The sequence below is a fragment of the Rattus norvegicus genome, chromosome 5 (assembly GCF_036323735.1).
Source record: "Rattus norvegicus strain BN/NHsdMcwi chromosome 5, GRCr8, whole genome shotgun sequence".
In the NCBI taxonomy this organism is placed as follows: Eukaryota; Metazoa; Chordata; class Mammalia; order Rodentia; family Muridae; genus Rattus; species Rattus norvegicus.
In genome coordinates, this window is record NC_086023.1 from 12,056,482 (window position 1) to 12,073,888 (window position 17,407).

The following is a 17,407-nucleotide window of genomic DNA, read 5'->3' on the forward strand; positions in this document are numbered from 1 at the left end:
CTCACCTTTGCCTGACTTACAGACCCCATATAAACAGAACTAAAGTGGTTGGTGTTTTCATGACGTGATACATTATGGTTCATTTTACAAATTTTTTGGCTTTCATATGAGGATCTAGAAGGCAGAAGATGGTAACTGAACTTGGGACACTCACTGAAGGTTATATGTATCCTCTGGATCCTAGTGTGCTCTCTGCTTCCTGTTTTCAAGGATGGGAACAGCTGTTCTCTCACACACATTATGTCCCATTAAAAGCTTAAGTTCTAACTTTGCTCTCACAGTTCCATTTGTGGTAGTGGAATGTCCTATATCATTTCCTCTATATATGTCTTGCCCAAACACATAAGGCCAAGCAATTGTGGACTAAATGCCAGAAAATTGTGTGTAGAATAAAATATACATTTTACTTTCTTGAGGTCTTTCTTATCTCACCATGGTATGAAAATAAGTAGTATGATTCATAGTAATATCTTTCCAAATGTTATCTAAGCCACTGAAAAGAGCTTCAGTGGTCAATTCCAAAAAGAATAGTCAAATGTTAAACAAGTGACATGTCACAAAACAAAAAAGTTGGGGTCCACAAATAAAGCAGATAATAGAAACTATCTCCAGGGAAGTCTATATTACAAGCACACAAGACAAGGCTTAATCAATAAGAAATTGCTATAATTATATTGGAACTACTGTGAAAATGATATCAAAATTACAGAAAGGTATGAGAAAAATGTCTTGATAACTATAAACCATCATTAAGGAGATGTAAATTATAAAAGACAATGAGATAAAAAAATCGTTAATTGTTGTGGGGTTCAAGAGCAGAGCCTAGAAGACATGAAAAGAATAAAAGAGTTTAAAGATAGGTCAATTGAGATTATTCATTCTAAGGAATAAAAAAGTAATCATACATGAGATTATTCATTCTGAGAAACACAAAAATATTAAAGAAAAAGCCAAAGTAAAAGAGTAACTTAGAGATTCTTGAATCACTGGTAAGAGAGTGTGTATTTCAGAGTCTCCAAAAGTGACAGAGATAAGGGCAGAGTTTTTGAGTGAGCAATGATAAAACAACATCAATAATCCCTGTTAGATTAAAGAAAGAGTAACTTAGATAATGAGAAGTTCTAAGAAGATGCTCATACCTATACAGTTTGTCAAAAGACAAACCCAAAGAGACAATCCTGGAAGTAGCTAGAGAAAAACATCACATCATCTACAAAGGGTCGCCAGTGAAACCGGCATCTAACTTCCTCACAAGAAGCACAAAGGCCAGAAGATAGTGCATGGCAGAGCCCTGAATGCGGACCAGCATTGGTCATTTGCTTACAGGAGACAGAGGGTAGTACATTACCAACTAGGTTAGCAGCAACTTCACAGTGGGGGAATTAGAAATCACTGCTGGGTAAATCATACTAAGTGATTTATTTAATATCTTCTACATATCCACCTTTCCCTACATCTTTAGCCTTTTGGCGTGATTTTCTGGCTTCCTTTTGGATCTTCAAATAGTTGATCATATAGTGCTGTTCCCTTGCATCCTAATGAGGCCATCTCTACTGTTTTCCTCACCCACTGACTTGACATTGTGTCACTGTGACTTTTCACCAACTCTATAAATCTTGTCTGAGATCTTATCTTCAGAGAGTTGATTTTCAAATCTTTATGGTTTATAAATATTGCAGGTCTCACATTTACCTAGGAAAGGGCACAGGGAAGTTTTAATTTAAAAAAAAGGCCAATTTCTACCACAATTTAAGTTCCAGACAACATAAGAAGTTCCCCATTAAACTCTACTAGTTGAGACCTAAATGCTAGCCTTCATATGGATGACTGCATTTCTTTTTCTTTTTTTATTAGATATTTTATGTATTTACATTTCAAATGTTATCTCGTTTCCCAGTTTCCCCCTCTCCCATCGCACCACCCCCTGCTTCTTTGAGGATGCTCCCACACCCACCTACGCACTTCCACCTCAACACTGTGGCATTAATCCACACTGGGGAAACAAGCCTTCACAGGGCCAAGGGCTTCTCCTCTTACTGGTGCCCAACAAGGCCATCCTCTGTTACATAGTGGCTGGAGCCATGGGTCCCTCCATGTGTACTCTTTGGTTGGTGGTTTATTCCCTGGGAGCTCTCCGGGATTTGGTTGGTTGGTATTGTTGTTTTTTCTATGGGCTTGCTCCTTCAGTCCTTTCTCTAACTCCTCCATTGGGTCCTTATGCACAGTCCAATGGTTAGCTGCAAGCATCCTCATGTATATCAGTAAGGCTCCTGCTGAGCCTCTCAGGAGACATCCATATCTGGCTCCTGTCAAAAAGCACTTCTTGGCATCAGCGATAGTGACTGGGTTTGGTGGCTGCATATGGGATACATACCCACCTATGGTCACTTGATCTTTGACAAAGGAGCTAAAACCATTCAGTGGAAAAAAGACAGTTGAGAAGCACCTAAAAAATGTTCAACATCCTTAGTCCTCAGGGAAATGCAAATCAAAACAACCCTGAGATTCCACCTCACACCAAAATGGCTAAGATAAAAAACTCAGGTGACAGCAGATGCTGGCGAGGATGTGGAAAAAGAGGAACAGTCCTCCATTGTTGATGGGATCATGAGCTGTTACAGCTTTGGAAATCAGTCTGGATGTTCCTCAGAAATTGGACATAGTACTACCAGAGGACCCAGCTATACCACTCCTGGACATATACCCAAAAGATTCTCCAACATAAAAAAAAGACACATGTTCCCCTATTTTCATAGCAGCCATATTTATAATAGCCAGAATCTGGAAATAACCCAGATGTTCTTCAACAGAGGAGTGAATTCCAAAAATGTGGTACATCTAGATAATGGAGTACTACTCAGCTATAAAAAACAACGACTACATGAAATTCATAGGCAAATGAATGGAACTAGAAAATATCACCCTGAGTGAGGTAACCCAATCACAAAAAAAATACATGGTATTCACTCACTGATAAGTGGATATTATCTCAAAAGCTTGGAATACCCAAGATACAATTCCCAGACCATATGAAGCCCATGAAGGAAGACCAAAATGTGGATGCTTTAGTTCTTCTTAGACGGGGGAACAAAATGCTCACGGGAGGGAATACAGGGACAAGGAGTGGAGCAGAGACTGAAGGAAAGGGATAACTGCATTTTCAACTAAAGCTCCTGGAGGACAAACTTCCTTGCTTTCTCTACATCTGGAGATAACAGATTCATATGTGTGTCAAGTCCTCAAGTGTGGGGCTTCATAAGTAAAGCCTCCCTAAGGACACTGTGTGCCTTTATGGTTTTTAGACCACAGGACCTTAACAGTGACTCCCTGAGTTCCTAGAACCTTGACTTATTTCTGACATCTTAACACATTGTTGTATAACTAGGTTCAATATATGGTCCTGATCCTTGTTTGTTTTCTGAGACAGTGTCTGGCTGTGTATCCCAGAGTGACCACAAACTCCATATCCTCTTCTGGCAGCCTCTAGGGTCCTGGCATCAGAGCTGTGAGACACCTGCCAAGCTGGTACTTGTTTATTTTGGACATCTTTTCTCTTGTGGATTTGCTTGGACATTTTTTCTTTTTTCTGTATTTGCTTTTAATTCTTAGTTTGTAGTGTTAAAGACAGAACTTAGGATTTCATACATTCTCAGTGAACCCTGTTTACAGAACTATAGTATACCAAGATCACTTAATATCCACGCACAAGCACGTTTTTTTAAAAATTCAAGATGTAGTTAAGGAATGCTGACTGATATTTCCACTTTGACTTTATAAACTTTAATGTGGAGGAGCTGCACTTGTTTCTGTCTAGATCCACTCATTCTATGATTAGTCTTTCTTCCTGTATCTCATGTTTTACATGCAAAATTGAAATCTACCTCTGAGAAAGAAAAGGTCTAGAGAATCAAGGACCAATATGAAATCAATACTAAGAACAACAAGTTCTAATTCATTGAACTTTTCTTTGTAATATTTACTATTTTTTGGAATAAGTGAAAAAGTTCATCTAACCCCCCAAGGATTTATTAAAAATGTAAAACCTTGCCCTATGCAGTGAACAGAGCTTCTGACTCAGCATCCTAGAAAACTGCAGTATATCTGGACATCTGGCATTATTTACTTAGTGGTTCAGGATTATAACCTAAGAGATCCAAACCTACATGTGCACTGTAGACATGAGTTTGTTTATACTTTATCTTAGAGTTTGTTAATAAATGTTATAAAGACAAAATCTCCCTAACCATGTGCTCCATTTGCTTAGAATCAAAACCTATAAAGATTTCCTTTCAGTTGTTCCAAAGCATCTTTCTAACAGGTGGACATTTAAACACAAAAATAAACAAACAAAAAATCTATTTGAGCTACAATAATATGCACTACTGCAAATATCCTGAAATATTTTTTTGAAAATTCCTTTCATGATTGTTTTATTCCAAGAAAAATTAAGTAATTTGTAGCATTACCTAGGTATTATTTATAAAACACTGTATTAAAATGGGAGTTGCTTTTGGGGAGATGAACTTGGTCCCTTGCATATTTATAATTTCCTGGGATATAAAGCTGCAAACTCTGAGTAAGATGCTCAGTTCACACCGACTTATACCATTGGTTTTTGTTAACTGAGGAAGTAGACACAGGTGATGAAGCAGTGAGCTGTGAACTATTGCACAAACCACACACACGGAGTACAAGTGGACAACATGCCAGAGCTTCAGGGCCTCCACCTTATACACATCCTAGCACCTGGCAATTGGAAAGGACTCGTGAAAACATTTGCCTGCCTGTGTTACATTGCAGGTGGACATTCCATTTCCAGATGGCTCTTATTACCATTTAATTATATTCAACCCAGATTTTATTTCAAACAGTTTACCATTGCTAAGGTCATCTCTTTGCACAGCATTGCCAAGGACAAGTATTTTTGGTCTTAGGTCTGATTACAAGAATTAAAAAATGGCCTTCTTTAGAATGATAATTCAAAAAATCCATGAATAAACCCTCATATCCAATATTATAATTGTAGAATAGTTGTGTATGATACTTATAATAATGTTATTGCTACTTTTAAATTTGAATTTTCCTTATTAAACAAACTGGAGAGCAGCAAAGCCCTCTAATATTCATTTAGTCAATGGTTCATACTGAGTGACAGTTTTCATGCTTGTGGAGGCTTGTTAAGTTTTTAAATAAGATGAAGAAAGTAAAAAATTTCACTTTATCAGAAAAGGGGAAAATTCTAATTTATTGTCAGAAGTTTGAGAAAATTATATGTGAAATAACCAAAACTTATTAAATGTCCAAGGTTGAAGAAAGTTCCCAGGATTTTTATCTCCTTTATATTGCTTGGCTATGAGGGCATCTTAAAACTGGTCATAAGCATGAGTTTCAGGGAAAGGACATAAGCCTATGTCTGAGATCACTTACCATACACTGTTATAGATCCTTTCTTTATATTCGGGGTTTAGCTCATTAGCACAGTCACACAGATGCAGTTATTAAATTCCATTCTATAACAATGTTGGTTCGATAGCTCCAACTGCAAATGTAGCAGAGGATGGCCTTGTTGGGCACCAGTGGAAGGAGAAGCCCTTGGTCCTGCCAATGTTGGACCTCCAGTGCAGGGGAATGTTGGGCAAGCATGGTAAAGGGGGGTGGATGGAGGAGAAATACCCTTGTGGAGGGGGGAGGAGATAGGGGGCTTATGGATAGGAAAATGGAAAAAGGAATAACATTTGAAATGTAAATAAAAAATATATCCAATTAAAACAAAAAGAATGTTGGCTTGGCCAAATTCAAGCACCTTTGTTCAATTTGACAGCTAAACTAACTCAAATCATACATTAGCCTGTCTGTAGAATACTTGCAACCATTTTTTTATTAATGCAAACATTATAAAGGCTTTGAAAGAATTCACTGCAAATGACTGAATGTAACTATGACATACAAGCTCATATCCCTTTCAGTATGCACGGCAGGCCATGGGAAAGAACAGGCTTACATGTGTGTTGCCAGCGTTTTCTATGCATGTTCCAGGTTGTGTGTAATTACTTCAGAATTAGACATTTTCCTCTTTAGTATACCATGCTGCTTGTTCAAGACGATTTTATTAATAATTTAATTTATAAGTGTAACTTTTCATGTTGTAGTCATCCAATTGTATGGTATTTTGAAATTTCCAAATACCACCAAGTCGCCATTGACATTATTCTGCAGAATTCCTAGGAGATTTTAGCTGGACATTCCTCTGTTGCTATCAAGAAAAAACGATTCATATTTCAAAAGTTCGCTTCTCAACTTCTCTACAAGACTTAGGATAGCATTAAACCAATCCTGTTGCTGACTTAGTTAAAAGTCCCTCGCCCCAGAACATGAATTTACTCACGTTTGTCTTGTTCTGCTTCAATTCCATCACTTTCTGTGTCACTTGGTAAAAGCCATGGCTGATGCACAACCTGCAGTTGCTTCAAAGACTCATCCTGCCAGAGAGAAAATTATTTTAGATTAAAGTCTAGGTTGATATCACAGACACCAGTGAGGTTGAGCAATTCAGTTTCCATAAAGTGTGTGTTCAAAAGCCCTAAAACCTTCCACCACAGCAGAGAAGTAGTTGAATTCTTACATTCTTTTCATGTCATATTTATAAATCTCTTAACCCTAAAGTCATTTTGCATTCTTATTTAGTAACATTTAGATAATAAGAATTAAATTTAGACTATAATCCTCAAAGAAAATAGTGTATATAAATGTTCTTGCAAATAACATCACAAAATGCACAAGATAAAATTGGATAGAAGTAGCCTCTATTACATAAGGATGAACTTTTCTATAAGGAGAAAAATTAGGATGATTGACACTGGCTCCCTGTCTTTACTCCCGCAGTATTTTCTCCCTGCCTTTTCTCCCTTCTTGCTGTCTATTTCTTTGGTCTCAATCTCCTGAGCTGAAGGGATTCCACTTTGTAAGTTTTGTAAGTATGCCAGTACTACAGACACAAACAACTACACTCATCTTCAATGCTCCTTTAGTTAAAATATTTCATATATCCATCTTTACTCTGTTTTTTCCTTTCTGATGATGAGCACACATTAACCACAGTCTCCTGTTTTGTCTGCAGTAAAGGACAACTATGAAATTTCAAAAACCAACTTACTTAAGATTTCTAGGTTTCCTCTTAAGTCATTTTTTGGGTGAGATTTTAAAGAAGTTATATGATGATATTGTTTCTATGCTTATAATTTTTGACTGTTGTTCTGGCTATCTGATTGTTCCATGGGTAAAATCAATTTCAAGTTGGTTTCTGACCCCTACTGTTTCCTTCCCAGATTACTATTATCATTTCTTATCCGGTAGCTCCTCAACATTGTCATAAGTAGTAATCTAGATCTACGCCCCGAGCTTGTCTGTCACACAACCTTCAGACACAAAACCTGCCTGTAGGGAGCTGGTCTGCCAAGAGCACTCTCCCTTGTAAGCCCAAAACTCACAGGTAGGATCCCACTTTCTCTCCACTGATTGTCTAAGGAGGGACACACCAGGAATGTGAGGTGTGGGAGCCACAAGGCAACCTCAAGTTCCTTCTGCTCTCCATCTGTGCACAGAACTAGGGTTGTCCCACAGCTCTTGGACCCAAAACTGGCTGTCAGAGAGCTGGTCTGTCAGGAGTGCTCTCACTCCAAAGATCACAAACTCACAGGCGCAAAGGCCCAAAAGGAGGGACAAGATCCAGTCAGAGAAAGCAAGGCCAACTAACAATAGAGATAACCAGATGACAAGAGGCAAGTTCAAAGACCTAAGCAATCGAAACCAAGAATACTTGGCATCATTGGAACCCAGTTGTCCCACCACAGCAAATACTGGATATTCCAACACACCACAAAAGCAAGATTTAAAAATCACATCTCATGAACATGATAAAGGACTTTAAGAAGGACATAACTCCCTTAAGGTAATACAGGGTAACACAGGTAAATAAGTAGAAGCCATTAAAGAGGAAACACAAAAATCCCTTAAAGAATCATAGGAAAACAAAACCAAAAAGGTGAAGGAATTACATAAAACTATTCAGGATCAAAAAATGGAAGTAGAAACAATAAAGAAATCACAAAGGGAGATAATCCTGGAGGTAGAAAACATAGGGAAGAGATCAGGAGTCATAGACTCAAGGATCAATAGAGAATACAAGAGATTGAAGAGAGAATCACAGTGGCAGAAGATACAATAGAAAACACTGAAAGAATAGTCAAAGAAAATGCAAAAAGCAAAAAGCTTCTAACCCAATACATCCATGAAATCCAGGACAAAATGAGAAGACCAAACCTAAGAATAACAGGTTTAGAAGAGAAGGAAGATTCCCAACTTAAAGGGTAAGTAAATATCTTCAACAAAATTATTGGACCAGAAAAGAAATTCCTCCCATAACATAATAGAGAAAACACCAAATACATAAAAAACCCAAACAAACAAAAGAAAGAATATTAAAAGCAGTAAGGGAGAAAGGTCAAGTAACATATAAATGCAGACCTATCAGAATTACACCAGACTTCTCAACAGAGACTATGAAAGCTAGAAGATACTGGACAGATGTCATACAGACCCTTAGAGAACACAAATGCCAGCTCAGGCTACTGTATTCAGCAAAACTCTAAATTATCTTAGATGGAGAAACCAAGATATTCCATGACAAAAACAAATTTACACAGTGTCTTTCTACAAATTCAGTCCCTACAAAGGATAATAGATGAAAAACTCCAACAGAAAGAGGGAAACTGCATCCTATAATAAGAAAGAATTTAATATTTCAACAAACCCAAAAGAAGATAGTCACACAAACATAATTCCACCTCTAACAACAAAAATAACAGGAAACAATCACTATTTCTTAGTATCTCTCAATATCAATGGACTCAATTCCCCAATAAGAAGACAGGCTAATAGACTGGATATGTAAACAGGACCCAGCATTTTGCTGCATACAGGAAATGCACCTCAGTCACAAAGACAGAGTAAAAGTCTGGGAAAAATGGTCCAAGCAAATGGTCCAAAGAAACAAGCTGGAGTAGCCATTCTTATAACAAATAAAATCAACTTTCAAACAAAAGTTATTAAAAATTTAAGGAAGAACATTTCATACTCATCAACAGAAAAATCTACCAAGTTTAATTCTCAATTCTGATCATCTATGCTCTAAATGTAAGGGTACCCACATTCGTAAAAGACTTTACTAAAGCTCAAAGCATACATTGCACCACACATAATAATAGTAGGAGACTTCAACACACAATTCTCATCAATGGATAGATTATGGAAAGAAGAACTAAACAGAGACACAGTAAAACTAACAGAAGTTATGAACCAAATGGATTTACCAGACATCTATAGAACATTGCATCCCAAAACAAAAGAATGTACCTCTTCAAAGCACTCATGGTACCTTCTTAAAAACTGACCATATAGGTGATCACACAACAGGATTCAATAGAAAAAGGAGATTGGAATAATACCAGCATTCTCTCAGATCACCATAGACTATGGCTGGTCTTCAATAACAACAAAACCAATATAAAGCCCACATATACATGGAAGCTGAACAAGGCTCTATTCAGTGATAAGTTAATCAAGGAAGATATAAAGAAACTAAAGACCTTTTAGAATTTAATGAAAATGAAGGCACAACATACCCAAACTTATGAGATAGAATGAAAACAGTGCTAAAAGGAAAACTCATGACTCTGAGTGCCTCCAAAAAGAAACAGGAGAGAGCATACACTACCACCTTGACACACACCTGAAAGCTCTAGAACAAAAAGAAGCAAATATACCCAAAGACGTAGATGGCAGGAAATAATCAAACTCAGGGCTGAAATCAACCAAGTAGAAACAAAAATAAGTATTCAAAGAATCAACAAAATCAGGAGCTTGTTCTTTGAGAAAATCATCAAGATAGATAAAACCTTACTAAAGTTGGTCTAACCAGAGGGCACAGAGAGTATTTCCATATTAACAAATCAGAAATCAAAAGGGAGACATAACAGAAAATAAGGAAATTGAAAAAATTGTCAGATCCTAATATAAAACCTATACTCAACAAAACTGGAAAATCTGGAGCAAATGGACAATTTTCTAGACAGATACTAGGTACCAAAGTTAAATCAGGATCAGATAAAACATCTAAAGAGTCCCATAACCCCTAGAGAAATAGAAGCATTCATTAAAAGTCTCCCAATCAAAAAAAGCCCAAGTCCAGATGGGTTGAGTGCAGAATTCTATCAGACATTCAAATAAGACCTAATATTAATACTCTTCAAACTGTTCCACAAAATAGAGACAGAAGGAATACTACCCAAATCATTCTGTGAAGGCACAGTTATATTTATACCTAAACCACACAAAGACCCTACAAAGAAAGAGAACTTCACACCAATTTCTCTTATCGATATCAATGCAAAAATACTCAATAAAATTCTAGCAAACTGAATCCAAGAACACATCAAAATGATCATTCAACATGATTAAGTAGGCTTCATTCCAGAGATGCAAGGATGGTTCGATATATGGAAATCCATCAACATAATCCACTATATAAACAAACTCAAGGGAAAAAAAACACATGATCATCTCATTAGATGGCAGGAAAGCATTTGACAAAATTCAACACCCCTTTATGTTAAGAGTCTTGGAAAGATCAGGATTTCAAGGCCCATACCTAAATGTAGTAAAAGCTATACACAGCAAACCAGTAGCCACCATCAAACTAACTGGAGAGAAACTTGAAGTAATTCCACTAAAATCAGGGACTAGACAAGGCTGCCCACTCTCTCCCTATCTTTTCAATATAGTACTTGAAGTCCTAGTCAGAGCCATTAGACAACAAAAGGAGGTCAAAGGGATACAAATGGGAAAGGTTGAAGTCACAAAATCACTGTTTGCAGATGACAAGATAGTATACTTAAGTGACCCCAAATTCCACCAGAGAACTCCTACAACTGACAAACTACTTCACCCATTGGCTAGGTATAAAATGAACTCAAACAAATCAGTAGCCTTCCTCTACTCAAGGGATAAACAGGTTGAGAAAGGAATTAGGGAAATGATACCCTTCACAATAGCCATAAATAATATAAAATATCTTGGTGTAAATCTAACGAAGCAGGTGAAAGATCTGTATGACAAGAGCTTTAAGTCTCTGAAGAAAGAAATTGAAGATCTCAGAAGATGGGAAGATCTCCCATGCTCATGGATTAGCAGGATTAATATAGTAAAAATGGCCATCTTGCTAAAAGCAATTTACAGAGTCAATGAAATCCCCATTAAAATTCCAATTCAGTTCTTCATAGAATTAGAAAGAGCAGTTTGTAAATTCATCTGGAAAAGCAAAAAATCCAGCATAATGAAAACTATTCTCAACAATAAAAGAACTACTGGGGAAATCACCATTTCTGACTTAAAGCTGTATTACAGAGCAATTGTGATAACAACTGCATGGTATTGGTACAGAGACAGGCAGGTAGATCTATTGGAATAGAATTGAAGACGCAGAAATGAGCTCACACACCTATGGTCACTTGATCTTTGACAAAGGAACTAAAACCATCCAATGGAAAAAAGATAACATTTTCAACAAATTGTAGTAGTTCAACTGAAGGTCAGCCTGTAGAACAATGCAAATTAACCCATTCTTATCTCCTTGAACAAAGCTCAAACAAAGTGGATCAAAGACCTCCACATAAAACCAGATACACTGAAACTAATAGAAGAGAAATTAGGGAAGAGCTTTGAACACACAGACACAAAGCAAAATTTCATGAACAGAACACCAATGGCTTATGCTCTAAGATCAAGAGTAGACAAATGGGACCTAATAAAATTTCAAAGCTTCTGTTAGGCAATGGACACTGTCAATAGGACAAATCCACAACCAACAGATTTCAAGAAGATCTTTATCAATCCTACATCCAATAGAGGGATAATACCTAACATATACAAAGAACTCAAGAAGTTAGACTCCAGAGAATCAAATAACCCTACTAAAAATGGGATACATAGCTAAACAAATAATTCTCAACTGTGAACTACTGAATGGCTGAAAAATACCTAAAGAAATGTTCAACATCCTTAGTCATCAGGGAAATGCAAATCATGACAACCCTGAGATACCACCTCATACCAGTCAGAATGGGTCAGATCAAATACTTCGGTGACAGTAGATGATGGCAAGGATGTAGAGAAATAGGGACAGTCCTCAATTTTTGATGGGACTGCAAGCTGGCACCACTCTGGAAATCAGTCTGGTGATTCCTCAGAAAAATGGATATAGTACTTCCTGAGGACCCAGCTATACCACTCCTGGGAATACACCCAAAAGATGCTCCAACATATAACAGGAACACATGCTCCATCATGTTCATAGCAGCCATATTTATAGTAGCCAGAAGCTGGAAAGAACCCAGATGTCCTTCAACAGAGGAACGGATATAGAAAATGTGGTACATTTACGCAATGATTACCACTCAATCACTAAAAACAATGACTCCATGAAATTCTTAAGCAAATGGATAGAACAAGAAAATATCATCCTGAGTGAGGTAACCCAGTCGCAAAAGAACACACATGCTATGCACTCAGTGATAAGTGGATATTAGCCCAAAAGCTTAGAATACCTAAGAAAAATTCATACATTGTAGAAGTCCAAGAAGAAGAAAGACCAAAATGTGAATGCTTCTTTCCTTCTTAGAAGGGAGAACAAAATATTCATGGGAGGAACTACAGGGAAAATGAGTGGCACAGGGACTGAAGAAAAGGTCATCCAAGACTGCCTCACCTGGGGATTCATCCCATATGTAGCCTCCAAACCCAGTCACTATTGCTGATGCCAAGAAGTGCTTGCTGATGGGAGCCAAATATTGGTGTCTCATGAGAGGCTATGCCAGAGGCATACTGACACAGATCAGGATGGTTGCAGGATGGAGGAGTTAGAGAAAAGACAATAGGAGAGGAAGGGGTTTGCACTATCATAGGTAGAGCAACAATAGCAACCAACCAGACCCCACCAGAGCTCCCAGGGACTAAATCACCAACCAGTGAATGTACACATGGAGGGGCCCATAAATCCAGTCACATATGTAGAAGAGGTTGGCATTGTCCAGCATCAATAGGAGGAAAAACTCTTGGTCCTGTGAGCTCATTTCCCCAATGTAGGGTAATTCCAGGGTGTTGAGGTTTGAATGGGTGGGTGAGAGTAGGAGCATCCTCATAGAAACAGGGGGAGGAGAAAGGGACTATTGGAATGGTGGCATAGAGAATGTAAATACATAAAATATCCAACAAAAATAAAATTAAAGATAAAAGTTGTATTAAGATGTTTCACACTGAACTTGTTTTTCTTTCTCCTACAAGATAAAATGCTTGCAGGGCTCGATTTGTACCTAAACTGAGAGTTTTCCCTTACCCTACAAGGCAAGTTATTTCCCAGTTTCTTTATATACTTAGTGGATCAATATACAGTTATTATACAGTAAGTTTCAAGTCATAATTTTCTGTCTCAGCAAAAGCATAGAGAGCTTTTTGCAACTGGTCATCCCGGGATGTATGAAAAGTGTAGGGTTCCAAACTAGGGACTCACAAATTAAGTATTTGTGTAGGAGAAAATTTAAAAAAGAGAGGAACATTTTTAGGAACAAAAGAGTTTGAGAGTATAAATTCATCCATAAAACACAGAAAAAAATTTTAAATACAACATTTAACTAAAAAGTAAAAATCAATAATCAAAAATCAAAATATCGGTCAGTTCACCTACTTGACCTCCAAACTTCATGTAATATTTTTTCCACTTTTGCCCTTTTTCCCTCCTGCTTAGGATACCTTACTTTCTTTTGCTCTGAAAAATGCTAACAATATAAAACATAATTCTAACAATGCTAAGAAACATACTAGCCATTAAACGTCAGCATTCCTTAAGATAGCTCCCAACGTGAGAAATACACTATGCACAGACCCTTGATTTGATGGTAAATTCCTGAGGTGTTTCATCCTTGTGTAGACTTTTTCAAATAACGTATCTCTTCTAGGAGTGTGGAAGAATGAATGAACAGGAAAAGCATAGGGATGTTTCAAAGCAGCAAGCTGCTGTGGTATGGTGTTATAGTAAATGCATGATATTGCAAACTGGTTGAAACCAAATCGGCTGTATGCCGCAATGAAAGTTACCATGTGCTCCAGTGAAAGAGATCAGGGAATCTCAGGATGGACAACAGATTATAAAGAAAGTATGGGGAGAGAGAGCTCACTGCCTGGACAGGTGGGCACTCCTGAGACTACAGAGCGGGAGAGACCACCAATACTGCCCAGCCCTGCCCACATCCCTGGCACAAGAGGAAACTGTATAGGGCCTCTGGGAACCGGAAGATAAAGGCACTCAAGCAGCAGGTCCCCTGTGGTCCAGACACCTCCCTGACCTGAAGGGACCCAGTCAAAAGCTCCCTGCACACAAATCCCGTGGGAGGAAGAGCTAAACCTTCAGAGGGGCAGACATGCCTGGGAAGCCAGAAGAGACTACACTCTACACATATTTCTGACTCCAGAGGAAAACACCTAATGCCATATGGGACGCTGGTGCATGGGGCCCCAAGAAAAGGCGGCACAGGCCCTCCTGGTTGCAGCCCTGACAGAGAGCTTGAAAGCAACCCCAGGAGCAACTTTAGCGGCTGGACCACAGGTAAGACTAACTTTTCTGCTCCAAGTGACCTGCAGAGTGGACTCAGGACACATGGTCACAGGAACAGCTGAAGACCAGTAGACAGGAAAAACTACACAACTGAAAGCAGAACACTCTGTTCCCATAACTGGCTGAAAGAAAACAGGAAAACAGGTCTACAGCACTCCTGACACACAGGCCTATAGGACAGTCTAGCCACAGCCAGAAATAGCAGAACAAGGTAACACCAGAGACAACCTGATGGCGAGAGGCAAGCGCAGGAACCCAAGCAACAGAAACCAAGACTACGTGGCATCATCGAAGCCCACTTCTCCCACCAAAGCAAACACGGAATATCCAAACACACCAGAAAAGCAAGATCTAGTTTCAAAATCATATTTGATCATGATGCTGGAGGACTTCAAGAAAGACATGAAGAACTCCCTTAGAGAAACACAGGAAAACATAAATAAACAAGTAGAAGCCTACAGAGAGGAATCGCAAAAATCCCTGAAAGAATTCCAGGAAAACACAACCAAACAGGTGAAGGAATTAAAAATGGAAATAGAAGCAATAAAGAAAGCACAAAGGGAGACAAACGTGGATATAGAAAACCTAAGGAAGAGACAAGGAGCTGTAGATACAAGCATCACAAACAGAATACAAGAGATAGAAGAGAGAATCTCAGGAACAGAAGATTCCATAGAAAACATCGACACAACTGTCAAAGATAATGTAAAACGGAGAAAGTTACTGGTCCAAAACATACAGGAAATCCAGGACTCAATGAGAAGATCAAACCTAAGGACAAAAGGTATAGAAGAGAGTGAAGACTCCCAGCTGAAAGGACCAGTAAATATCTTCAAAAAAATCATAGAAGAAAATTTCCCTAACCAAAAGAAGCCTACAGATCTCCAAATAGATTGGAACAGAAAAGAGACTCTTCCCGTCACATAATAGTCAAAACAACAAATGCAAAAAACAAAGAAAGAATATTAAAAGCATTAAGGGGAAAAGGTCAAGTAACATATAAAAGCAGACCTATCAGAATCACACCAGACTTCTCAACAGAGACATAGCCAGAAGATCCTGGACAGATGTAATACAGACCCTAAGAGAGCACAAATTCCAGCCCAGGTTACTGTATCCAGCAAAACTCTCAATTAACATAGATGGAAAAACCAAGATATTCCATGACAAAACCAAATTTACACAATATGTTTCTACAAATCCAGTACTACAAAGGATAATAAATGGTAAAGCCCAACATAAGGAGGCAAGCTACATCATAGAAAAATCAAGAAGCCAATCATCTTGGCAACAAAACAAATAGAAGAAAAGTGCACAAGCATAATCTCACATCCAAATACAAATATAACAGGAAGCAAAAATCACTATTCCTTAATATCTCTCAACATCAATGAACTCAACTGTCCAATAAAAAAAACATAGATTAACAACTGGATACGCAATGAGGTCCCTGCATTCTGCTGCCTACAGGAAACACACCTCAGAGAAAAAGACAGACACTACCTCAGAGTGAAAGCCTAGAAAACAACTTTCCAAGCAAATGATCTGAAGAAGCAAGCTGGAGTAGCCATTCTAATATTGAATAAAATTGATTTCCAACTAAAAGTCATCAAAAAAGTTAAGGAAGGACACTTCATATTCATCAAAGGAAAAATCCACTAAGATGAACTCTCAATCCTGAATATTTATGCTCCAAATACAAGGGCATCTAAATATGTAAAAGAAACCTTACTAAAGCTCAAAACACACATTGCACCTCACACAATAATAGTAGGAGATTTCAACACCCCACTCTCATCAATGGACAAATCATGGAAACAGAAATTAAACAGAGACATAGAGAGACTAAGAGAAGTCATGAAACAAATGGACTTAACCGATATTTATAGAACATTCTATCCTAAAACAAAAAGATATACCTTTTTCTCACCAGCCACTGGTACTTTCTCCAAAATTGACGATATAATTGATCATAAAACAAGCCTCAATATATAAAGAAAGATAGAAATAAGAGCATGCATCCTATCAGACCACCACGGCCTAAAGTTGGTCTTCAACAAAAATAAGGGAAGAATGCCCACATATACATGGAAATTGAACAATGCTCTACTCAATAATAACCTGGTCAAGGAAGAAATAAAGAAATAAATTAAAAACTTTTTAGAATTTAATGAAAATGAAGGTACAACATACCCAAACTTATGGGACACAATGAAAGCTGTGCTAAGGGGAAAACTCATAGATCTCAGAGCCTGCAGAAAAAAACAGGAGAGAGCATATATTAGCAGCTTGATAGCACACCTAAAAACTCTAGAACAAAATGAAGCAAATATACCCAGGAGAAGCAGAAGGCAGGAAATAATCAAACTCAGAGCTGAAATCAACCAAGTAGAAACAAAAAAGACTATATAAAGAATCAACAGAACCAAAAGTTGGTTCTTTGAGAAAATCAACAAGATAGATGAACCCTTAGCCAGACTAATGAGAGGACACAGAGAGTGTGTCCAAATTAACAAAATCAGAAATGAAAAGGGAGACATAACTAAGGAATCAGAGGAAATTCAAAAAATCATCAGATCCTACTACAAAAGCCTATATTCAACAAAACTTGAAAATCTGCAAGAAATGGACAATTTCCTAGATAGATACCAGGTACTAAAGTTAAATCAGGAACAGATAAATCAT

The 17,407-nt window shown here is 37.7% G+C and overlaps 1 protein-coding gene across 9 annotated transcripts in view; it reads right to left on the reverse strand.

Moving 5' to 3' along the window:
- The window catches only part of C5h8orf34 (similar to human chromosome 8 open reading frame 34), a 539,213-nt gene that overhangs the window by 35,482 nt on the left and 486,324 nt on the right, over window positions 1-17,407 (reverse strand). For all 9 annotated transcript variants that reach the window (NM_001109259.2, XM_063288168.1, XM_017593564.3 and 6 more), the window contains one exon: window positions 6,386-6,479. In NM_001109259.2, coding sequence (NP_001102729.2) covers window positions 6,386-6,479 — 94 coding nt within the window. The remainder of the gene's footprint in view (window positions 1-6,385; window positions 6,480-17,407) is intronic.